Below are 24,865 nucleotides of genomic sequence, written 5' to 3'. Positions count from 1 at the left end.
CTGCTAATTAAAGAAGTGAAATAGTACAGCCATAGTCCAAAAGATTAGCCGTGGAGCCAGGGCGCCCATCCTTAAAGCAAGAGTGGAGGAAATGTGCATCAAAAGACATCCGGCAAATAAAGCGCAATTCCCCTAAACTCCATTCCATTTCACAGCATGGTCTCTGCTCAGAGAAGATTTCTCCAATTACCTGGATCAGATTTTAAGTCTCCCAAAGGCAATAGTTATACCACTGGCTTTTCTGCAGCCCAAAAGCAGCTAGATGTTTCCTACTTTGTAGCCAACTCTACCATGTAGGAATAAATCTTACAGTGTGCGTGATTCTCACGGGAAAGATGGCCTGGAGAAGAAAATTCGATGATCCTTGTGCACACAAGACTTCTGCTGATCAACGTTCGTCTAACTGAGCACTACTAAATGCGCAGCAGACACAAAGGCTGGATGGCAATGAGGGGTCCAGCTTAGACATATTACAGCGTGTGGGCTGCCTGGGAACAGGAGAGGCTCCTGCATCCCACGGTTCCCCTAACACGTGTGTAATGAACAAACCAATCAACACTGAGGACTTAGTACGCAGCTAAGGTTGCCAACCTCACTATATACTGGGCATTAAAGGAAAAAGGGCAGAAGCAGTGAAGCTGGGGGCTTTGAGAGAACCCCAGGCCATCACTGAACAATAAAGTCCCCATTAACTAGGGCTATCCTTTAATTGAGTCCCAGGCATGCTGTGATTAGAAAAGAGGAAACTTATATAAACACAACCAATGGCTTCTCAAATATTCTCCAGACAAGTAAGGAGCACCTGTCATCATTGTTAAGACTCATTTTATATGATCAAAGGCAGAACACAGGCAGTGTCTGGAGTGTGGCAGAACATGTGTCTTTTTTTTTTTTTTTTTTTTGAGACAGCACCTTGCTGTCACCCAGGCTAGAGTGCAGTGGTTCAATCACAGCTCATTGCAGCTCGGACCTCCCAGGCTCAAGTGATCCTCCCACACCAGCCTCCTAAGTAGCTGGGACTACAAGAGAGCATCACTGTGCCCAACTAATTTTTAAATTTTTTGAAGAGATGGGATCTCATTATGTGGCCCAAGCTGGTCTTGAACTCCTGGGCTCAAGCAATCCTCCCACTTTGGCCTCTGAAACTGCTGAGATTTGAGGTGAGAGCTGACGTGCCTGGCCACAACATTGCTCTTGACAGCCACACAGTCAGGTCAGTCTGCCACACCAAGATTGCTGCCCAAACAGGTAGGGAAGCCGCAGAAACTTACTCCCCAGAGATGCTTTCCATGGGAAGCTATCGGCGGGGGGAGAATGCAGGGAGGCCTCTCTCACAATAGACACCTTCAAAACCATTATCAAGAATAAGTGAACTGACTCATCAAGACTATTCCTTTCCCCACGTGACCTGAACCTTTTCACAAAACGAGCTCAAAATCATTTTTAATTCCAGCGGGCAAGGATTTAAAAGACTCCTGATGTCTCCTCTAACCCAGATCAAACCTCTGAACATTGTAGAATCAACCATCCCCATTCATCTTGTCAACCGTCCACACCCCAATCTTTAAGGCTCAAAAAGGGATGGAAACAGAGAATGTTGACATTCTGTAACTGACCCACCACCACAGAGCAGAGCTCCCTGCAAAGCCAGAGATCACTCACACAGGAACTCACCTCGCTGTCAGACACTTCTCTGTCGTTAATAATAAATCGGTAGTTGGCGTCTGGGGATAAGTGCTCAGCCTGCAGCCAGAAGCGAACTTGCCCCTTATCAAAAATCTCATAAGCTAATTCTGATTTCAGTGGAATTGCTACAGGAAGAAAAGAAATCGCAAGTCAATAATGCATAAATCCTTGTGAGGAAGAATAACTGCATATTGGAGGAAAACATCAATCCTAGTTATTAAATTTTTTCAGAATGTGAAACCCTGGAGTATTAGATTATGGAAACCAAAAATAAAAAACAAACCTTGAGTTAGCCTGTTGTTGCCTCTAAAGCCTCATGCCACGTGAGGTTAGTTTTCCGGATGTGTTCAGTGAGCAGAGATGCCTGGATTTGTTCTATATTTAACGCAATTCAATAACAGAAGATTTCATTTGATGGAAATGAAATCTTGGGTTTCACTTGGATTAGGAACAGCTATACTAAACCCAAAATTCAAATCACTCTGTATGCAATGCAAGTTTCAACAAGCTATAACATAAGCTAGTATTTGTTTTAAATCAATAGATTTCAATCCTGTAAGCCAGAATCAGGAAATGAGGCCATCCTTTCCCCAAAGCTGTTCCTCCAAAAGCTCATGCATTAATGAACACGGCCCGCCAGCCAGCGGCTACAGGCAGAGGTATGGGCTGGAGGCTTACTTACTGGGGTTCTTTATTTCATTGCTCAATGCCATCAAACGTTCCAGCTCTAAAACAAAGAAAAAGTATTTCCATTGATTTAGACCTGCACATTCAGAAGTCTGCAGACAACAGCAAGGCTACACACAGCAAGGATTGGACACCCCCAGGATTTAACTGGAGGACACAAAAGGAATTTTAACGACGGGTCTAAGGGACATAGAGGACGGTTTTAACCTTCACCATTTAAAGAACCCACCTGGTCCACCTAGTACAGGGGCAGCTGAGGGCGAGGCAGGGCACCGTCGTGGGGACTAAGGCACTGGGGGCAGGGGCTGGAATATCGGGAGTAAAGGAAGGCTCGGAAGGTGAAAGGTTAAAGGGACCCTTTTCCAGATCCTTGCACTTCACGTGAGCTCTTTTCTAGAACTGATTGAACTGGCTGAGAATGTGCCTGTGGCCTGTGACGTTCCTTCCCCTTCAAGATTTCCTTCTTCAATCTCATTAAAGAAAAATATACGTACCACTAAAGCCATCACGAAAGTGTATTACCATGAATTTTAAAAAAGGAAGAAAGAAAACAAAAAAAGTAAATGAAACACATTGCATTTTGCTTTCCTAACCAAGTCCCAGGAGCAAAGCAAGAAAATCGGATGCGCTCAGGCAGTTCAGTTTTCTCCTTCCTTCCTCCTTAAAATTAGAATCGGAAATGAGATGCTGGTCTCTGAGCCTTTCGTGAATATGTCTACTCAAAATGAAGTCAGATTTTTCTGGCCAAAAGTAAATTCACATTGGCAACTGGTTTGACAGGGAGCACTGGCTTTCCCAATTAAATCTTCCAGTAGGAATTTCCATAAATGGAATGAGCTAAACCTTCAACTTCAAAGTTTTGCCTCAAATATATCCGAAGTCTATACATAATATAAGAGAAGGCAAAAATTTTATCTTTCGCAAATATTTAAGACATTTAAAATTAAGTTGGAAACTTTGAAATGGTGTAGAGGAATGCGTAGCTTTTCAGAATTCCTTCAGGATGCCTTGAAGGTACAAAACTGTGTCAAGACCATGGAGGCAGGGCCAGCAGAGGTTGCTTTAAAACATGCATGTAGATTTCGGGTCCTTCCTGCCCTGCCTGGGAGAGGCGAACTGAGGACCCAAGAAAAATGAGACAGTGTGGGTCTCCTCATTTGTCCAGCTGTGTCTTGTTAAATGTGCAAGAGTTTTCCAGAATTTAACCAACATTGAGCCAGATCTACACACTGGAGAAGCTGAGGGTGTGATTCTGGCTGCCCCCTTCTGCCCCCGTGGGTACCTGCCCAGCCCTCAGCACCCATCCTGGGTCAGATGTTCTCAGGTCACACCCTCTGCATCCTGTCAACCTGGACACTGACTAATAACTAAAGGATCTGCTTGTAAATCTTAGGGCATCCCTGGAGATCATTTATGCCACCCCTAGAGAGCATTTTCATATAAAACTTTTGGAAACTCAAATGCTTTAAAGATCCAAAGAGATCTGAGGATACCATCCAGTCCTGCAACTTCATGCTGCATCACTGCCTCTTTCTTTGAAAATGTCTAAGGCTGACTCTGTCCTGTGGGTGAGGTAGATGAGCAGCCACATAAACACACATGATACCAGGCAGTTAAAAAAACTCAGCCCTGCCTGCCTGAGCCTGTGTGCCTGATGAACTCAGATCTGTGAACCTACCTAAGAAAACTATTGTTTTTCCCCTCAATTACATGCACAAAATTTTTTTTCTTTGTTCATCCAGTTTTCTCAGTGTTGGAAGGGAGGGAAGACTCTTCCATCTGTAGGCTTCTCGGTAATTTTATGGATTTCTTTGCTAATATGTTACCCTCTGCATACCAAACTATTAAAATGTGGCTAGGACTCAACTTTAAAAGTACAGGTTGAAGGCTATACAAGCAATGTGTCTGGATCAGAGACTATTTGATGGAAACCACATAAACTTTAGAGTTTGTTTAATTTCCAAAGTAAGCTTTGGCTTATATACATATCCCCCACAGCCAGCCTCCTGCAAACATACTTCTTTTTTCTAAGCAAGTAAGTTTTTTCTATGCTGGTGTCAATCTTTCAAAGTGTGATAAAACCAAAACAGGCAAGGTTCTGCCATACAGATATTACCTTCTGGGTCCAGAACAAAGCTGGAGGACACTCCATCTGTATCACTTACAGACACCGAGTAAGTCCCTAAATCCTCCTTATCCAGATTCTTAAAGTACAGCTTGGAGCTAAAAGAGAAGAAGAGTAGGTGAATGTCAGCTGCTTCTGTTTGCAGGAGCTTCTAAAAGTTTGCAATATCCAACTTCCAGGCCAGACTTACTGATCCCCCACGGTTTCGATTTTAAACCTCTTGTCATCTGCAATCTCTTCATAGGATTTACACCAGGTGAACTGAGAGGCGTCTGTCATTTCCTGGCAGTCGAAGGCCAGGTAGATGTTGCCTTCTTCATCGACACCGGCACTGATTTCCTTGGTGCCTACATACAAAGAACATGAGGTGAGCGGCTTAGGGACACGGTGTCCTTTGAACTCTTTTCTGGGTGAAGGTGACATGGTTTGGCTCTGTGTCCCCATCCAAATCTCATCTCGGATTGCAATCCCCAAGTGTCGAGGGAGTGAGGTGATTGGGGCGTGGGGATGGCCTCCCCCATCCTGTTATGGTAATAGTGAGTGAGTCTCACCTGATCTGATGGTTTTATAAGCATCTGGGATTTCCCCTGCTGGCACTCACTCCATCCTACCGCCCTGTGAAGAGGTGCCTTCTGCCACGACTAAGTTTCCCGAGGCCTCCCCAGCCATACGGAACTGTGAGTCAATTAGACATCTTTTCTTTAGAAATTACCCAGTCTCAGGTATTTCTTCATAGCAGCGTGAGAAAAGACTAATCCAGAGGTGTAGCCAAAGCAGAGACCTCATCTTACACCACACCAGCAGTTGTTTTTAATGACCCAGGACCGATCAGAGAATCACGAGAGAAAACACTTTAGGGAGTACCTGGAGGGGCTTGGTTGTTTTGTTGCTGCTAGTTTTTTTGATTTATCACATTTCTGCCACTTCCACCTCTGAGTCCCATGCAACTGCAGAAAACCTTTCAGGGCTGCCTCTCTAGGCCCTGAGGATCCTGTTCTCTCTGGAATCTCCGCCCCTGACCCTCACAGGGAAGCCCAGCAGCCGTGTGCCCACCACTGAGCTCCCCTTCACACGGCTCTGCCTTCTCCATGGGGCCTTGTCTTGTCTTGTTTGGAAGCAGGGGTTGTTTGTGGTTTATTTGCTATGTTTTAACCCAGGTGAACATCAGATCACGTGCAAGGTAGAATTCATCTCTTAGGAATTAGGAACTGGACAAGATACAGCTCAGCCTCTGCTGGTGAGTGGGACTGAGGCCATGAAGTGTAGGGGCCCTCAGGTCACCAAGAAGATAGAGGTGCAAGGAAAACCAGGTGTCAGGGTGAAATGAAGCAGTGAGAGGCAACCGCAGAGAGCCATTGGGACCTTCACAGTCTGAGGCTCCACTGCTTCCTGAGGCTCCACTGAGCTATTCAGATCACACTCTTGTGGCTATCCCCCCAAAACTCACATTGCAATGTAACAGTTAGTGCAATGGTGTTGGGAGGCGGGGCCTTTAAGAGGTGATTGGGGACTGGGGGCAGTGGCTCATGCGTGTAATCCCAGTACTTTGGGAGGCCAAGCTGGAGGATCACTTGAGCTCAGGAGTTCAAGACCAGCCTGGGCAACAGAGCGAAACCCTGTCTTTATAAAAAATAAAGGAATAAAAATATTTTTAAAAGAGGTGATGAGGTTGGTAAGATAGACTAATGTCTTTCTGGAAAGACTGGGTAGATTCCTGCTAATAACCCTGGCTGTTGGTTGGCTGGTTGAACTGGAATGGCTAATTCCAGAGAGAGCAAGTGTTATAAAGCAAGGCTGCCTCCCGTGCTGGGGCCATTTCCGCACACGCCCACTTCTCCGCCATGTTGTAGGGCAGTGGGAGGCCCTCACTGGAGCCACCACAGCAGATGCCGACACTGTGCTTCTTAGACTTCCTGCCTCCAGAATCATGAGCCAAATAAACTTTTTAAAATAAATTATCCAGCAACACGGAATAAATAAACCATGTATCCTGTGGGTGTGTGCCCTGCCTCCAGAAGTACTTGCCCTTTTAAGGCTGACTCCAGGGAAGTTTTATTCATTGGAACCAAGAAAATTACCAACAGCTTTAAAATTTTCTAATAAAAATCCAGCAATAATATTTTTAAAATACCATCCTTCCTGCATATGACTTGACCATTCCAAGAACAACCCCTGTCAACCATGTCTTCACGACCCAATGTGCTCTCCCTCTATGCCAGGGTCATTAGTGCACAGGCAGAGATTAAAGTGCATACTTCATTTACCCATCCAAATCTTTTTAAAAATATGACAAGACATCCTTTCATTTATCCATACACCCATCCATACATGCACATATAACTCTCCCATTTATTATCCACATACCCCTTCATACATGCACACATAATACATGTATGCTCTCCCAGTTATTTATCCATATACCCCTTCATACATGCACAAATAATACATGTATGCTCTCCCAGTTATTTATCCATATACCCATCCATACATGCACATATAATACATGTATTCTCTCCCAGTTATCCATATACCCATCCATACATGCACATATAACTCTCCCATTCATTTATCCACACACCCATCCACACATGCACACACAATACATATACACTCTCCCATCCACACATATGCACAATACATGCACACTCTCCCACTCATTTATTGTACACCCATCCACACATGAACACATAATACATGCATTTATCCATACATCCATCCACACATACATACATAATACATGTACACTCTCCCATTCATTTATCCACGCATACATACATACATACATAATACATGCACACTCTCGCCCCAAGTCATTGTGGTTCCACAATTTTTGCTATTTTGAATGGCTAATGGCAAAGCCTTACCTGGTCTGGCCTCTACCAGCACAGGCTCCGACATGTCCGAGGGCCTGCCCACGCCATTTGCATTGACTGCTCGGACCCTGAAAACATAGGTCTTCCCTTGCTGCAGGTCACAGACCTTGAAATGACAGAGGAAAGACCATATGTGTGAAGGTAAAATAAAGACGACCTTGGAATTTTTCACATTTTATTATGAATAGGTCTTTTCAAAAATAGCTTATCTGTCCAGTTGAAAGAACGATACTTAGTGAGCTAGACAGGCAGGGAAGAGGAGATTCACAGTCATGCAGAATTTCACTTCGGAGAAGTAAACACATGTGCTACCAATCTGACAGAACCTCTTGCATTTTTTTTACCTCTTATTATAACGCAGAAGTAAAATCAATATCTCTAGTTTGTAATCTGGTGTTTATACTTCCATTTATACCCATCCACACATAGACACCTAATAATTCTATGTTATGTGTTTTACACAATTCAATATCACAGTTATAACAGTAGTTAGTTCATAATTCTACGGAACTACTGTTCTAAGTGTGATATTGAACTGTGTAAAATCATCATTGGGACATCAAAATGAATCCCATCTCTACTTGTACATACATGAGTTATTCCTATTATAACCTGCTTTGATACACATCAATATATATTTACTAAGCTTCTAGTTGACTTACCTAGCTGATTCTTAGACGCCGATTTGTTCATTTTAAAGGAACTAGCTGTTTCCTATTGTCAAGGGGTTTTGGGAGGGTGTCACCTATGGAAAGCCCTCTTGGCCTGTGCTTGGGTGCTGGACCCAGATGTGGATGTGCTACAGGGAAGGACACAGGCCTGCCCCACCACAGGGCCCAGCACCCAGAGAAGAAAACCTCTGGGTTAAGGCAGTTGGCAACTCAGCTGGAGCATGTTGGCCTCCTGGGGCTCAAAGCAGTCCTTACAACTGACCCAGTCACCGAGGAACCACAGTGCTAAAGACAGAAACATTTGGAGACAGAGAGGCTGGAGCAACTGACACATTATAATTCTGCTCCAGGTATGAAAACTGTGTGTATATCTGTGTGTGGTGTTTATCACATGGACTTTAACGATCACACGAATCAAGTAAATTAAATGCAGGTCGTGAAGGGGAAGGACACCGTACAGTATGCCTCATCCCTGTGGAAAGCACCGAGACATAGCCCATGAACAGTTAACAGCTATTAGACTGCAATACAAAATAAAACAGGCACTTCAGGTGCAGTTCCCCGGAGCAAACAGCACCTCGGTGTAAATGGGAGGAGGGCACAGCGTTCTCAAGGCACTGTCCCACCATCTGCTGGGACCCACGGTGTACATGACACCTACGTCCTCAGCAGCCACACCGTGGTCATCTGAACGGGTCCACCTCAGGGCTCTGTGCTGGCTTGCAGAGACCAACAGCACTTTCACACAAAGGGAAACACCAAGACGGAAGCTTACCTTCATTTTTTTGTATATTTTGTTTTGTTTGGTTTGTGTTTTGTTTTTGAGACAGAGTCTCACTCTGTCACCCAGGCTGGAGTGCAGTGTCACAATATCAGCTCACTGCAAGCTCTGCCTCCCGGGTTCAAGCAATTCTCCTGCATCAGCTTCCTGGATAGCTGGGATTACAGGCGCCACCACGCCTGGCAATTTTTTTTATTTTTATTTTTTGTATTTTTAGTAGAGATGGGGTTTCACCATATTGGCCAGGCTGGTTTCAAACTCCTGACCGCAAGTGATTGGCCCGCCTCTGCCTCCCAAAGCGCTGGGATTATAGGCATGAGCCACCACACCCGGCCAAGACTCACCTTTAAATAACGGTTGGCCGTTGCTGTCTGATTGACAGTCATCCACTCTCCAGCATCCTCCTCCTTGAAGTCCACGAAATACCCAGAAACAGGGCTGCTGCCGGAGTACACGGGGGCCTTCCACAGCATGACCAAGGACGTGTCCCTGACCTCACAGAACGTCAGGTCGTATGCAGGACCTGTGACATCAGATGCCACCTTGCCTTTGTGTGCATAGCCAGTCCTGCACACCCGCTCCAGCCCTGGGGACCTGCTGCTCCTCCAGGACGCCCCCCATCAGGACCCTGGGTATCTGTTCCCGATCTGATGCTTATCAGCCTCTCTTGGAGAGCGTGGTAAGGAAGGTGCTCCCATGATGTTGGGGGTGGAGGATGAGGACCCAGCCTAACGCTCCTGCCACCCCCTCTGTGGGCATCAGGGAAACTGTGGGTCCATGTAGAATCATCCAAAAGTCCACGCTGCACTTGCAGGACCAGCAGATACTATCACAGAGAGGAACAGTGTGCAGAAAAGGATGGGTTCTTAAGTTACCCTCCCCGAGGCTGCACGCCTGTGGGTCACGGTCACTCAGGGAGACTGCCCACCTGGCCAGCAGCACACAGCTGCAGCCCTGCCCTCTACAAACACCCACGGCAACTGAGGGCGTGTGGCACTGAGGCCCAGGCCCAGGCAAGCACCAAGTGGTGCAGGGGAGCAGAGAGGCAGCCCCCCACCATCCTCAGCCAGTCTCACTGCGGCCTTGCGCCTCAAGAGGCCGCCTCCTATCAACCTTCAAAAAGGCTCAGGAAAGTAGAATGGCTTTTTTTTACCATTGGTTTTCTAAGGTCCATATATTAATTTCATTAAAACAAGAAAGGTAGAAGGGCAGGAAAGAAGGTAGCAAAGAAGGTGGAAGGGAGGGAGGAATGGAAGGAGGGAAGAAGGAAAGAGGGGAGGAGAGGGAAGGGAAGGGAAGGGAGGGGAGGGGAGGGGAGGGGGGGGGGGACGGGAAGGGAGGGGAGGAGGGGAGGGGAGGGGGAGGATTTTTTTATTTGGATTCTTAGCAGCTGATTTATTAAGTCAAAAGACACTGACTGAAAGGAAAAAGGCAGTATACTCTGGCCATAACATTGGAAAACACTCTGAACTTTCAACTTTTTCAGCTTCAACTTTCAGGTGTTACTTTGTTGAAGTACACATATATCATCCACTGCATTTGATCCCTGACAGGTTAGAGACAAATCAATGTCTGGCACTTGAGAACTTGTGAAAGCGGAAAGTGTGAGCAGGGCACAGTGACGTGAACCTGGAGTCCCGGCTACTCATGAGGCTGAGGTGGAAGATGGCTTGAGCCCAGGAGTTCAAGACCAGCTTGGGCAACATAGAGAGACCTCATCTCAAAATAAAAAACGAGTGGAGTGCGAGCTAAATCAAAGCAGATTTGCAACGGTTATGCCTTTTAGAACTGGAAGCCCTGAGATCCCCAAACGGTCTGAGAGGAAAACAGCAGGAGGTCACCCACAAATGAGAGCCCTGCTGTGCCTCCCAGCTGGGGCCTGGGCTGGCACCTTCCCCTCCACCTGAGACCCTCTCTGCCTGCCCTTCGGTCCCTCTCTGCTCCTTTAGGGGAAGGGGACCCGGGCCAGGTCCTTGTCATAGGTCAGGGGATGCATGGGAAGCTGTCCCTCTCCCCCACGGTCTGGGTTGGGTGTCCTGTGCTCCCTCCTGCCTCACCTCAGGGCCTCCTATTCTGCCTTCATCATCAGCCTCTGGACCACACACGCCCCAGACTAGACCCTGTGTCTGCCTGACTCAACTCCAGTCCTGCACAGTGCCTGGCGCACAATGGCTCTGTGGCTGCAGGTGTCAGAGGAAAAGATGCGTTGTGAAAGCTGTCAAGGCCTAAGCCGCAGCCGCAGAGGCCCCTTCCCAGCCAGCCTGTGCACTAAGAGGCAGGTGTCCTGGGGGCAGCCACTCACCGGGCTCTGGCATGGTCCAGGCCTCACACTTGAAGTGCTCGCTGGGGTCTGAGGGCTCCCCGATGCCGGCCAGGTTGACGGCAGCAATTTTGAACTCGTAGAGTGAGCCTTGCGTCAAGCCGTCCACCTATTCAGATTTTGTTTAAATGATTACATGAGATAAAGTACAACCCACTGAGGGAAAGGAGTTTTTATAACTGGCTTGTGAAATAAAACATGAGAGGAAGGAACCTTGTCAGGAAATGGGAGCAAATATTTCAGGAAGGCTCCTGATGCATCTGACAAGCCGCAGCTGCATGAAACCTTACATGTATCCCTCACTCAGTTCCCAAAGGCTCCTACGGGGGACAGGGGACAGGTGGTACCCCAGGAGCAGGTAAGGAAACGGAGGCCCAGAGAGGTGACTGTTGCCCAGAGCCAAGGCAAGGACAGAGACCTGGAGGAGACAGGCACTCAAGTCACACGCTATCCCCCGATCAGGCCGTGCGCTGGACACAAGGGGGTCACCCTGGAGATGAAGCCTGCCATGTGCCCCACACTCGGACTCCGCAGGGCAAGGGCCCCCGGGCTGCCCAGGTTCTGGGGTGCCGCAGTCCCGGGCCACCCCCCAGACCCTTGAGGACGCTGCCTGGCTAGGGGACAAAGCTCTGGGAAGGCCTTTGGCCAACTCCAGGAGCCTCACTCTGCATGGCCTGCGGAACAAAAACACTCTCTAGGTAAACATTGTTTCAAAAAATAGCTTCCATAGCAAGATGTCTGAGGGTAAACCACTTCAGTCCGAGGTGAGGGCCTTCATCCTCCTCAGTGAAGTGGCGGCGAAGCATTCCGAAAGGAAGCCGGTGTCTTTCCCAGGAATGTCGCATGGAGTAAAGGACTGTTTTGCTGAGTGAGATGAGCCAGGCACAGAAGGACAGACAGGCGTGGCCTTGCTCAGATGTGGAATCTAAAACAGCTGCGCTCACACAGATAGGGGCCCGGAGGGCGGGCACAGGGCAGGGGGAAGGGGGTGCTGGCCAGGGGGACAAACTTCCAGCAGGAACAGGAGGGGGGAGTTCTGGCACTTCTTGTACAGCACAGAGATGATGTAGCCCATAATAATGTGTTGTAGATGGATTTCAAACGATTTTTAGAATAGATTTAAGGCCAGGAACATTAGCTCACACCTGTAATCCCAGCACTTTGGGAGGCCAACGTGAGCAGATCACCTGGGGTCAGTCAGGAATTCAGGACCAACTTGGGCAACATGGTGAAACCCTGTCACAACTAAAAAATGCACAATTAGCCAGGTGTAGTGATGCACGCCTGTACTCCTTGGGAGGCTGAGGCAGGAGAATCACTTGAACCTGGGCGGCGGAGCTTGCAGTGAGCTGAGATCGTGCCACTGCACCCCAGCCTGGGTGACAGAGTGAGACACTGTCTCAAAAAATAAATACATAAATAAACAGATTTTAAATGTTCTCCCCACAAAAAATTATAAGTGCTGAGAGGCAATGAAGATGTTAATTAGCTTGATTTAATCAAGCTAATGTACCCATAATCCATAATGCAATATTAAAATATTACATTGTACCCCATTTGTACAAACAATTATTTGTCAATTAAAAATAAAATAATTTTTAAGTTGAGAACATGTAGACATTCTAAGGCATGGGAACACAGATTGAATGTGGGCAAGATATCAACAATGTCACAACAAACTGGAAAGTTGCCCATATATCATAATGTATACATAAAATATTAAAAATATATTACATATTATGAGAGATATATTGATAAAGCAGAATTTTCTAGTAGACAAAGATTAGCTCTTCGAAGACCTTGCCCCCTCCAAAAAGAAAGCCCTCCTGTTGGAGTGTAAGAGACTCCCCAGGGGTCTGTGGCTGTCTCGGGGTTGGGATGGGGGATGCAGTGTGAGGTGACGGTCCTTCATCCATGCTCAGATGAGGGGTCAAGGGCCAGAGAGGGACACAGGACCGTGGCTGCCAAGGGCGTGTCTGGATCTGACCCCAGATCTCTGAGCCCTGTGTTGATGTCCTCGCCATCTGCACCTGAGCATCACAGGCACTGCAGCAAGGAACTCCCCTGGAGGCTTGAAATACAAGCATGTCTTAGGGAAGCGGTGGGTGACAGGCAGAGAGTCAATGTCACTCTGTTCCTAAACACACATTCAGCATGACTCTCCCCTCGGGCATCCCCATGAAACTGCATCCCTACCCTCAAGGCCTCAGAGCTTGGAACAAGGGACGTTATCACGGGTACCGGGACCAGGTCCTGGTCACACCAGAGGTCACTGACTCACTGCCAGACCCACTCTGTCACTGAGCTCTCTTCTTCACTGCTTCTCAGAAAGAAAAAGAACATGATTCCTAGCATCTTTTCAGCTCCAAAGCTTCATGACCTCATGATGCCATTTTTTAACCCATTTTTGTGTCTGTATCAAATTATCTAATGCCACCAAACTCAGAAACACTGCCCAAAATGTAAAAGAACCACCTAGGCAAGAAAAAAAAACAGACAAAAACCAACCAACCGTTAGGACTGTCGGTTTGCTGGGCGAGGAATTGACCTCGTGCCAGTTTTGATGGTGAACTTCGCGCTTGTCCACATAGTAGCCCAGGATGGGTGAGCCACCGCTGAACTTCGGAACCTTCCAGCCGAGGGTCATGGAGTGGCCGTCACAGTTAAGGAGCGTGATCCCGTAAGGATGGGATGGCACGGCTGCAAGGAAGCACAACCAGGAAGTCACCAGGGACCTCAGCCAGGGGCTTTGTCCCAGGGCCGCCAGCTCTAGCGTGGCAGAGGGCAGAGGAAGCCATGTGGAGATGGGCCTAGACACCGAGCCCTCTGATCCTTCTCGACCCACATTTAACCATTCTGATCTTTACGCCTCTTTAAAGGGGATGAGTATAAAAATAAATAACAGCATTTCTCATATATATTTATTGCTATTCTAAATGTATCTGCTGAGGTTTCCATAGGACAAGGGCACTGAACAGTTTAATCTGGTGCGAGCATTTGACAGAGCAGATGTCCCATCCTCCATGTCCCTAAAAGAAGCTTAGAGACGAGCTTTCGCCTTTACAACCGTAAGGAGCAACTACTCTGCATCTGTGGCCAGAGACGACAGATACTATTCCAGCTTATTTTAATTTCCTGCACAGTTATAGGAACTTCAGATTCCTTCAAATGAGTATGAATTCTTGTTTCCCTGTTTGAGCAGGACATTTGAAACGGACCGCCTTCAGCTCTCAGGTCTAGAATGGATGGGCCCGAGTCTGCTTTGGCCCAGCTCTGAGTCATCTCAACGTGGCCATCCTCTGTTACCTGAGACACAGGTGACTAGAGTAAGTGATTCTTACCGTAGAATAAAAACAGGCCGGGCGCAGTGGCTCATGCCTGTCGTCCCAGCACTTTGGGAGGCCAAGGCAGGAGGATTGCTTGAGCTCCTGAGTTTGAAACCAGCCTAGGCAATATGGTGAAACCCCATCTCTACAAAAAAATTAAAAACTTAGCTGGGCATGGTAGTGTGTGCCTGTGGTCCTAGGTAATCAGGAAGCTGAGGCGTGAGGATCGCTTGAGCCCAAAAAGGTTGAGGCTGCAGTGAGCTGTGATCGCACCACTGCATTCCAGCCTGGGCAACAGTGTGAGACTCTATCTCCCATCCAAGTACTAACCAGGCCCGACCCTGCTTAGCTTCCAAGATCAGACGAGACTGGGCGTGTTCAGGGTGGTGTGGCCATAGATGAGACTCTATCTCAAAAAAGAGACTGGCTTTCATTTAGCAGGAGTGACTTAAAAAGGAAAATGGGAATGTTTGAAAATCCCTCTGAAAAAATTGAGAGGAGTTTAGAGTTATCTTAAAACAAAACAGTCAGTGCTATTGTACCTGGCTAGGTGTTATCACAATTGACATTCCCTGGAAATCCAGCAGCAATATCATTAGAAGATAAGTTTTAATTTCCCAAAATATTATAAATTTAGTTGGAGATGAAAAATCATTAAAGAGCAAAACTGTTCTCTCTGTGAGTTAAAATATGTCATATGTGGCATTTGTGTTTCAAAATCTTCCTGAATATGTGTGCTTTCTTGGTGAGGCGCATGTCATAAGAAAACAGACACAAGGACGCAGCCCAGCTTTGTAGAGCAGCTGTTCTACAGACGGTCCCTGAGACTTAGGATCCCAACTGTCTCGTTTGATCAAAACTGTAAACATCTCTATTTACGAACAAAGTCACAAAGTTCTATAAACGTGACATTCCCTGAAATGATTTAAGTTCCTTGAGCTGAGTAAGGTGATTGATGTTGCTGTATTTTAGCACAGATTTTGAAAAGAGAAATGTATCCCCTACAGCATATATTTTAACGTGAGTACAGGTATTTGGCAACACATGTGACCTCTAATGTTTTTATTTTTAATTTGCACTTTGTTGGCATATTATCATTTCTGCCCCTCGTACTATCATTTCTAAGACAAGCAGCCAGCCAAGAGGCTTTGAAGAACTGCATGTTCTCTGTTCAACCAGCTGGTCTCCTTTTTTCATCCAGTAACATTCCAAATGGCATCATAAATGTTTCTTCATGCAGAAATTACAGTGTACGGGAGCGACTGGCACAGAACAGCCGTGAGCGACTTACTGAGTGCCGCCTGCACTTTTATGACGTCTGATTCTTGGGAATTTTCACTCATCCCCACGGCATTGACCGCCTTGACCCGGAAGATGTACTGCTCTCCCGTGGTTAAGCCGTGCACCACGAACCTGGGAAACACAGGGAGCAGGGTCAGAACTGCGAAGCTCTGCTTTTTCTCTCCTGCAGCAGAAGCGGAAATCATGTTGAACACATCATGCAAAAGTTTTATTCATCACATACATCCTTCATTTCCAGTTCTAGTTAATTAGCTCAACATTTAGAGCCTGAAAGTAAGGTCATGGCACCCAATTACAGCCGGAGTGACTACAAGTGGTGTCAAAGCCACTTGTTCTGTGACTTCACCTTTGCTTTTGCACTTTCTGGGCCTTGTCTGGATCAAAGGTCTATTATCCAACAGTATGCCATTTCTTATCTGAAACAACCCAGGTACGTAAAGTGTAATGAGCAGTAATCATGCTGCGGTGGCTAAAGGCCAAGCCTTTGAAGTCAGATAGACTAGCCTCAAATACTGGCTTTGACACCTAACAGATGTTATCACCTTAATCAAGTTTCTTAACCCCTGTAAGACTCTGTTTTTCTATCTCTAAGATGGGGATGATAATCCCTACCTCACAGTATTGTTGCAGGCACTACATGGAAAACTCTAGGTAGAGAACTTAGCACAAGTGCATTGTGCAGGGTAGATACTCAGTACATGTAAGCAATTATTATTTATCACATACAGTCAATAAATATTTTCTAACCATTTCCTTGTATTAGAATAATGTTTTAAGTTTCTTATTTTGATTGATCTTTCTGCATTTGGTGTGGACTGAGAAGAACATCTAATTGTTGTTCTTCTCAACGACATCTCTCCTTGTTAGCCACTGCTTTTTACAGTGTATTTTTTTAAGATTTTAAAAGGAGAAATGGCTGAGCCATAATTGATCATCCATCCACAAGGGCGATTCTGGCAGCTGCCTACATTTTCCTAAGAAGCATGTTGCAGAGAAACTGAATAACCTCAGACATACCGCACACTCAGCAGGCAGCAGGAGAAAGTCCTCTCCAAAGGCAGGGCCACTGGCTTTCACCTGCAAAGCCAACCAGCATCCCCCGAGCTGCCCCCACCACGAGCAAAGTGTGGGCTCCTGGCGGGGTCTCCATCAGGAGCCGGAGAATAGAACTACCAGGCACGTGAACAAAGCAACTTTAAAGTTCAAAAAAATCAATACCCAAAAAAATGACTTTCACATCATAGTCACTATTTTCAACTATAGTTGCTATTTTCAACTATAGTCAAAGAAAAGGCTTAAGTGCTAATTATGTCAGAAAAAAAAAAAACAGGTTCTGGAACTCTCCTTTAATTCATAAATAAATCATTTCGGTGAAGATGAGCATGTGTCGTAAGCAGCTCATCCAAGTAGTCAAACTTTAAAAGTACACAGCCCTCTCGTGTGGCTGAGGCTCATGTATGCAGAAGCCTTGCAACCGTGGTTCTCCCTGTGCTGGGGGCCACGGGACCTAAATGGTCTTGCTTCTCATGCTTCATTTCACGGCTGACTCCAGGGCCGGGGTGGGAAGCGGGAGCCGCACCTGTTGTATCCAATGGGCTTGTGGTTGCAGGGTTCCCAGGCATTGGTTCCGGCCACACAGCAGTCCACGTAGTAGCCCAGCAGGTCCTCCTCGTGCTTGGGTCTGTCCCACTGGACCACCACGGACGTCTTGGTGTTTCGGGAGGCAAGAACCCGACCAGGAGCAGAAGGGACAACTTTATGTGGGAGGCAAGAGGAGTGATGAAACGGCATCAGAGCTTTGGGGGCTACACCAGAGATCTCCCTGACCTTTTCACAGGGAACTGGACAGCCAGTTGGGGGTCTGGAAGAAAGTCAACCAGGGGTCTGAGAGCAGGAGCCGAGTCCAGGGCCGACCACCCGAGGGACGTTGGGAGGGGCTGGCCACTCCCGTCTCTTCCTGAGCTCCACACAACTCCTAGAGACACAGAACGACATCCTGAAGCCTCCTGTCCTCCACCAGAGCTTTAAAAAGATCCTCTGTTGGCACTGGGGGTCAGGCTGCCTGGGTAACAACTATTTTTTGGACTGGAAATTAACAATTTTAAGAAAGTAAGATTCATTTTTATCAGATCTTTTGGGATCTCCCAGGGGACTCAAAATTCAATCATGACATGACCATCAGATCTTCTCATCTCATGCCAGGCCTCACTAGTGGACTGCGGATTGGGGTCTGCTCAGGCCACGGTACCACTCGTGTCCTCTGTGCCGGCCACCTGGGCCAAAACCACAGTGTTTCTCAATTATGCTCACGGTCATTCTCCACATATGCCATAAATCGAAAGAAGGCTGGGACCTGTGAGAGACAGCTGGTCTCGTCAAGCCTGTGGTTCTGGGTATGAGTTCTAAGAATTTCAGTTAAAACCAGAACCAGGTAGAAACTTGAGGACACCCTGGAGGCAGCTGGCCTCGTGACCTTGTTCATTTCTGTATGTGGCTTTCTCAGGAAACACAGCATAGAGAGAGAGTGCGGAGGGCACCCAGGCACTCAGAACTGCGTTCCTGACACCAGCGTACCTCCCATGAAGGCTTCTGGGGACTTCCATGGGGCCTCCACTTACACGCTAGTTAACTGCAATCCATGAAGGAGTTATGACTTCAGGGACTACAATTCAAAATTTCTGTAATCTGTATTTGAAACCTTCCAAGAGGGACCCTCAAGCCAGATGGGCAAGAAACTCTACTGCCTGGCTGGGTGCACTGGCTCGCGCCTGGAATCCCAACATTTTCAGAGGCCAACATGGGAGGATTCCTTGAGTTCAGGAGTTCAAGGCTGGCCTGGGCAAGATGGTGAAACCCTGTCTCTACAAAACAGTTTTTTTTAAAAACACACACACATACACACAAAAGAACCCTGGTGTACTTAAAATGTGAATTACTTTAAAAGTGACCACTGCAGAGAAAAAGGAACACTTACACACTGTTGGTGGGAATGGAAATTAGTTCAACTATTGTGGAAAGCAGTGTCATCATTCCTCAAAAAAAGAACTATCATTCAACCCAGCAATCCCAGTACTGGGTATATAATCAGAAGAACATAAACTGTTCTACCATAAAGACATATGGGTGTGAATGTTCATTGTAGCACTATTCACAATAGCAAAGACATGGAATCAACCCAAATGCCCATCAATGAAGTATCGGATAGAGAAAATGTGGTGCATGTACACCATGGAATACCACACAGCCATAAAAAAGAACAAGATCATGTCATTGGCAGGAACATGGGTCAAGTTGGAGGCCATTATCTTTAGCAAACTAATGCAGAAACAGAAAACCAAATACCGAGTGTTCTCACTTACAAGTGGGAGCTAAATGATAAGAACACATGGACGCATAGAGGGGAACAACACACACTGGGGCCTTTTAGAGGGTCTAGGGTGGGAGGAGGGAGAGGAGCAGGAAAAGTAGCTAATGGCTACTAGGCTTAGTACCTGGATGACAAAATAATCTTTACAACACACCCCCATAATACAAACCTACACATAGACTCCTGAACCTAAAACAAAAGTTTTAAAAAAAGTTTAAATAAAACAATAAAAGTGACTATTTCCTAAATGTATTTTTCAGCTCACTTACTGGCTTCATGAAAAGAAGAAGGAGCTTCAGAGAAATGTCAAGAAATGTCAGAGAGCTCTTAATCACTCATAAAGTAATTTTAAATTCAACTTGAACTTCAACTTGCTTACAACGTTAATGTCTTTAGTCACACAATTTAAGGCTATTTGGTGTCACACCACTCTTAGCCTATCCTGACTTGGGGGCACCCAGGGTGACGGCTCACCAGTTACGTCCTGGGCCTGAATGGGAGATGTTATCTCTGACGGCTCGCTCAGGCCGTGCCGGTTTGCTGACAGCACTCGGAACACGTATGACTTCCCCTCCATAAGGTCAAACACGGCATATCTCGGGGACCTCACAGCCGTCTCGGCGTTGACTCTCTGCCAGCTACCACTCCCCACCACGGACTACAAAGAGAAATGAGACTGGAAGTGAAAAGAGAGAAGTTCCCAGGGTTGTGTGGAAGGAAGCTCAGTTCTCGCCAACGCAGGTCCACCAGGTGCTCCCGCTGCATCTCACACACACAGGATGGGCATGCATCTTTGTTTTTTTTTTAGATGGAGGCTCACTCTGTTGCCCAGGCTGGAGTGTAATGGCGCGATCTCTGCTCACTGCAAACTCCACCTCCCGAGTTCAAGTGATTCTCCTGCCTTAGCCTCCTGAGTAGCTAGGATTACAGGCACATGCCACCACGTCCAGCTAATTTTTGTATTTTTAGTAGAGACAGGGTTTCACCAGGTGGGTCAGGCTGGTCTCGAACTCTTGACCTCATGATCTGCCTGCCTTGGCCTCCCACAGTGCTGGGATTACAGGGATGAACCACCACAGCCAGCCTTTTCTGAGCTGTATGACAATGATACCAATTTGGAGAAGGAAGTAAATTACCCACAGTTGATAATGTTTACTAATACAATTTTTTTCCATTAAATTATTCAACCATAGAAAATGTAAGGGAATCAATACCTAGGTTGTAGTTTTAGTAAAATGGAATTAACTTGCAAATAATGAAAGATAATTTAGGAGTATATTTGTAAAATTCCATCATGACTCAGTGAGTGGCATTTCAATTTAAAATTATTACCACAGTGTGGCTACTTGGGGTAGTGATAAAATGTCAGTAATCTAAATGACTGTCAATACAGTAAAACACATTATATGTGCCTAGATTAAAAACCACATAGCCACCTAAATATTGTATTACAATCTTTAATAAGAGGAATTATGTTACTTTGTGAAATGTAACACAAAATGAAAATTGTGTAATATAACAAGTACATTAAAATCTATGGAGAAAAAGACTATAAATATATGTACCACATACGAATATGGCTATTTTATGATGGAATTATTGTTGATTTTAATTGCATTCCATGTAACTCCTCTGTCTTTCCCAAATTCCATATACTGCTTGTTTAATTTCTGTCTTTTGCAATTACTTTAAAAACCCTGATTACATGTTTTATTTTTTTTTCACATAGAGATAAAACTCCTTTTTTGAATGTAGTTTTGTGGTAGTAAAAGTTGGATATACACTGACCTGCTAAGTCTGCTGAAAATTTCAGACAGCGACCCAGACTTCTAGAAATTAGATTCGTATTTGAAGGCGTCTTCTCTCAATTTGGTGAATGTGAAAAGTCGCTATCTTGCATCTGCCCCAGGCATCCGTGATGGGAACCCCACGGCGCCATGGGCCTGAGACCCTCCCAGCCCCAAGCAACTGCAGTCCAGGTGGCTACAGCAGAGCTCCCTCTCCTACATCCGAACGTGGACCGGTAATGGGAATGCTTATCCGCTGCTGGGGGAACGTCAATGAGTTCAGCCACTGGGGAAAGTAGGTTAGAGACTTCTCAAAGAACTTAAAACAGAAGTACCATTTCATCCAGCAATCCCATTACTGGGGATATGCCCAGAGGAAAATAAATCATTCTACCAGAAGACGTATGCACCTGTATGTTCACAGCAGTGAAGACATGGAATCCTCCCACCTGCTGCCCGTCAGTGGTAGACTGCATAGAGAAAATGCAGTGCAACCCCACTGTGGAATACTACACAGCCATAAAAAGGAACAAAATCCTGTCCTGTGCAGCCACATGGGTGCCGCTGGAGGCTGTTATCCTAAGTGATTTAACACAGGAACAGAAAACCAAATACCGTATGATCTCACTTACAAATGAGAGTTAAACACTGAGTTCACGTGGACACAAAGATGTCTACAGTAGGTGCTCAGGCCTAACAGATAGGGCAAGGGCTGAAAAACTACCTACGGAGTGCTGTGCTCACCAGCTAGGTGATAAGATCAATTGCACCTCGAAATCAGCGTCTCACAACATGCCCTTGTCAAAAGCTGCACAGGTACTCCCTGAAGCTAAAATAAAAGTTGAAATTACATTTTCTTAAAAATGTGTGCCTGCCGCAAAGCATAAGAAGATGATGGACTTGGGGATTTGGGGGAAAGAGTGGGAGGGGAGCGAGGGATAAAAGACTACAAATGGGGTGCAGTGTACACTGCTCAGGTGATGGGTGCACCAACATCTCACGAATCACCACTGAAGAACTTATTCATGTAAGCAAATACCACCTGTACCCCCAGTAACTTATGGAAAAATAAAATAATAAAATTTACCAACAAAAAACAAAGCGTGCCTGTCATGTCATCAATACTGACAGCAGGCAGGGATGTCGACAGAGTCTGCCCACGTACCGACTCCCGGTAGAGTCCTCGCTCTAAAAGTGTGTTCACAGGTGAGGTGTCATGGCTCACCTGGCCTGCAAACACATTAAAGTGCCTGTAATCCCAGCACTTTGAGAGGCTGAGGCAGGAAGACTGCTTGAGCCAGGAATTTGAGACCAGCCTGGGCAACATGGAGAGACCTCCTCTCTATGAAAAAATTGAAAATCAGCTGGGTATGGTGGCGCACACCTGTGGTCCCAGCTACTCTGGGGGTCAGGGGGCTAGGGCAGAAGGAGGGCTTGAGCCCAGGAGGTAGAGACTGCAGCGAGCTACGATTGCCCCCTGCATTCTAGCCTAAGTGACAGAATGAGAACTGGTCTCAAAATAAAAATGTGTTTGCAAACTTGGTGTTTCTGGTAGTGACGGAAGATGAAGGGAGTGAGGGCCTGAGAATATGGCTTCTGCCCTAGGAGAGCCCCACAGAGGGACTGGACACTTGTATTTTCATAATAAGTACACTTTGTCACCCAGAATTAATAATTTAATGCTTTACGCTGAAATTATTGCACTTTCTACCCCCCAGATATCATGCATTGCAGATAAGCAGAGAAGGCCAAAGGATCCTCCTTCATTCTGGAGTCTGAAATATGGTCCATTTCCATGTCTGTTTCTGCCATGCTGTACTGAGTGCTGCTATATGTGAATATTGTATTAGATGGCATAAGCTTAGATGTGTTATATTCTCCATCACGTGCATACTATATGTTGTATCACATATTAGTATAAAAATTTTAGTGACAGCCTTTGTAGGACATAGGAGGCTTATCCAACTATGGCCTACAACCCAACAGAGGGTCACCAAGTCAGATTAGTGGGTCACAACCTGTGTTTTTAATGCCACAGGACAGACCAGCTTTAAGAGAGAATGCGTGCTTAAAGAGAGAATTTGTGAGATTCTCTAGGTTACATACATATACATGCGCCTGCGTCTGTTGCGTATGTGTTTGCAGAACTGCAGTGTACAATGTATTTTGTATTTCATTGTATGCATTCAGGTCAAAAAAGGAGCCTTGCAGCAGATGATCTGGTGACTCCAACCCATCCGTCTTGTGTGAATTTCCTATACACGACTGCCACCCAATGGCCACACGGCTCATGCACAAGCAAAGCCAGTGAGGAATCTGGAATACCTAGCATGTTGGTGCCTGGAAGGTTAGAGCAGGAAGGAAAAGGTAGATCCCTCAAGGTCAGCCATCCACAGGGCAGTGGAGAACACAGGCGCCCAGAGAGGGAAGCAGCTTCACACCAAGGGGCAACACTGGGCTAGGACGCAGCCCAGCCCCTGGGGCCAATTTCCACCCCAGAACGCCCCCCTGTGGCGTGACCTCAGCCCTAACCTCATCTTCCCCAGCCACGGTGAAGCATCTGTACCCACAAATCATCTTTAAAACACAGCAGACACGATGGTGTGAGGCCACGCAGAGGTCAGCTTTTCCAGGACACAGGCCTGGAGCTTACCTTCTCGATGAAGTACGTGAGCGGGTCCTTGCCGCGGGGAGTGGGTGGCTCCCAGCTGAGGACGACATAGTTTCTGCTGATTTCAGAGGCGTGCACGTTGGTGGGAGGCCCTGGAATCTGGACATCACCTGGAGGAATAATAAACTCAGTGAGTGCTGGAGGACCCACCTCTCAGCACTGGAGGACTCTGCGAGGTGGCTGTTGCTCTTCACTTCGTTTCTATTTGGGGAAAGCAAACAAACCCCAAGGACTGCTTCTTCAGAGCCAGAGGATAAGGAACCATCAAAGATACCCAGTTATTTTGGCTTCCAATACAGAAATAAGCCAGTTCATAAGAAAAGAATCTCAGCCAGGTGTGGTGGCTCACGCCTGTAATCTCAGCACTTTGGGAGGCTGAGGCAGGTGGATCATGAGGTCAGGAGATCGATACCCTCCTGGCCAACATGATGAAACCCCATCTCTACTAAAAATACAAAAATCAGCTGGGCATGGTGGTGTGTGCCTGTAGTCCCAGCTACTCGGAAGGCCGAGACAGGAGCATTGATTGAACCCAGGAGGCAGAGGCTGCAGTGAGCCGAGATCGTACTACTGCAATCCAGCCTGGCAACAGAGTGAGACGCTGTCAAAAAAAAAAGAATCTCAAATGAAAGTCTTCCAGATAATCTTCTGGAAGAGGAGGAAGGATTTACCAGAAGAAACCAGGGATAGTGCCTGAAATGGAGTTCCTCAAACTGTATTGGGAATCTGTGCAGAGAACGCGTTCGCAGTCTGTGTTCCGCAGTACTTAGGCACGGCAGAGCCAGGCGGCCCCACCTCTAAGGGTCCTCTCTGGGTTCTTTCTTTATACGTGTGCCCTCAGAGCACTTAAATTATACACCTACTTCTAAAGCATCTTGCCTGCTCCCCCCTCACAAGATGGGTCCTGTATTCACAGGCGCCGTATTCTGTGCCTGCATGTTTAAGTTCTGGAGTGACCTTTGCAAATAACTATTACATGCTCCATACGCCCCTCTTCTGACATACGTCTTTTTTTAACATACTGTGAGGTGTGGGGATTTCTGTTTGAATTTATAGGAGATGCTCATAAGGAGTGGAGGTGGAGGTTTTCCAGACCCACAGTTCTTGAAATTGTGATACAAAATACTATGAGCCTCCAATTAGATTAGCACATGATTAAAATGGTCTGAAACCTCCCCGGGACATCTCTGAGCCCTTCTCAAAACTCAGTTCTCCCTCAGGTCTCTGTGGCAGGCCAGAAACTGAACATGGAAACAGCACAAAGCAAGA

General features: G+C 46.5%; 1 protein-coding gene across 4 annotated transcripts in view; it reads right to left on the bottom strand.

Moving 5' to 3' along the window:
• Positions 1-24,865, bottom strand: part of MYOM2 (myomesin 2) — a 116,861-nt gene that overhangs the window by 48,314 nt on the left and 43,682 nt on the right. For all 4 annotated transcript variants that reach the window (XR_004263475.1, XR_004263474.1, XM_032260305.1 and 1 more), the window contains 12 exons: positions 23,579-23,706; positions 19,613-19,796; positions 17,351-17,525; positions 15,761-15,882; positions 13,656-13,843; positions 11,126-11,252; positions 9,168-9,346; positions 7,363-7,477; positions 4,689-4,845; positions 4,490-4,596; positions 2,369-2,413; positions 1,675-1,811 (listed from right to left, as the gene is read on the bottom strand). Coding sequence is in view for 2 of the 4 variants with exons in the window: in XM_032260305.1 (XP_032116196.1) it covers positions 1,675-1,811; positions 2,369-2,413; positions 4,490-4,596; positions 4,689-4,845; positions 7,363-7,477; positions 9,168-9,346; positions 11,126-11,252; positions 13,656-13,843; positions 15,761-15,882; positions 17,351-17,525; positions 19,613-19,796; positions 23,579-23,706 (1,664 nt within the window). In the remaining 2 variants the exon portion in view is untranslated. The remainder of the gene's footprint in view (positions 1-1,674; positions 1,812-2,368; positions 2,414-4,489; positions 4,597-4,688; positions 4,846-7,362; positions 7,478-9,167; positions 9,347-11,125; positions 11,253-13,655; positions 13,844-15,760; positions 15,883-17,350; positions 17,526-19,612; positions 19,797-23,578; positions 23,707-24,865) is intronic.

Source organism: Sapajus apella, unplaced genomic scaffold, assembly GCF_009761245.1.
Source record: "Sapajus apella isolate SASKATOON/1434 unplaced genomic scaffold, GSC_monkey_1.0 scaffold116, whole genome shotgun sequence".
Classification (NCBI taxonomy): Eukaryota; Metazoa; Chordata; class Mammalia; order Primates; family Cebidae; genus Sapajus; species Sapajus apella.
Note: the sequence above shows the minus strand (reverse complement) of the source record. Positions and strands in the feature narration are given on the sequence as shown.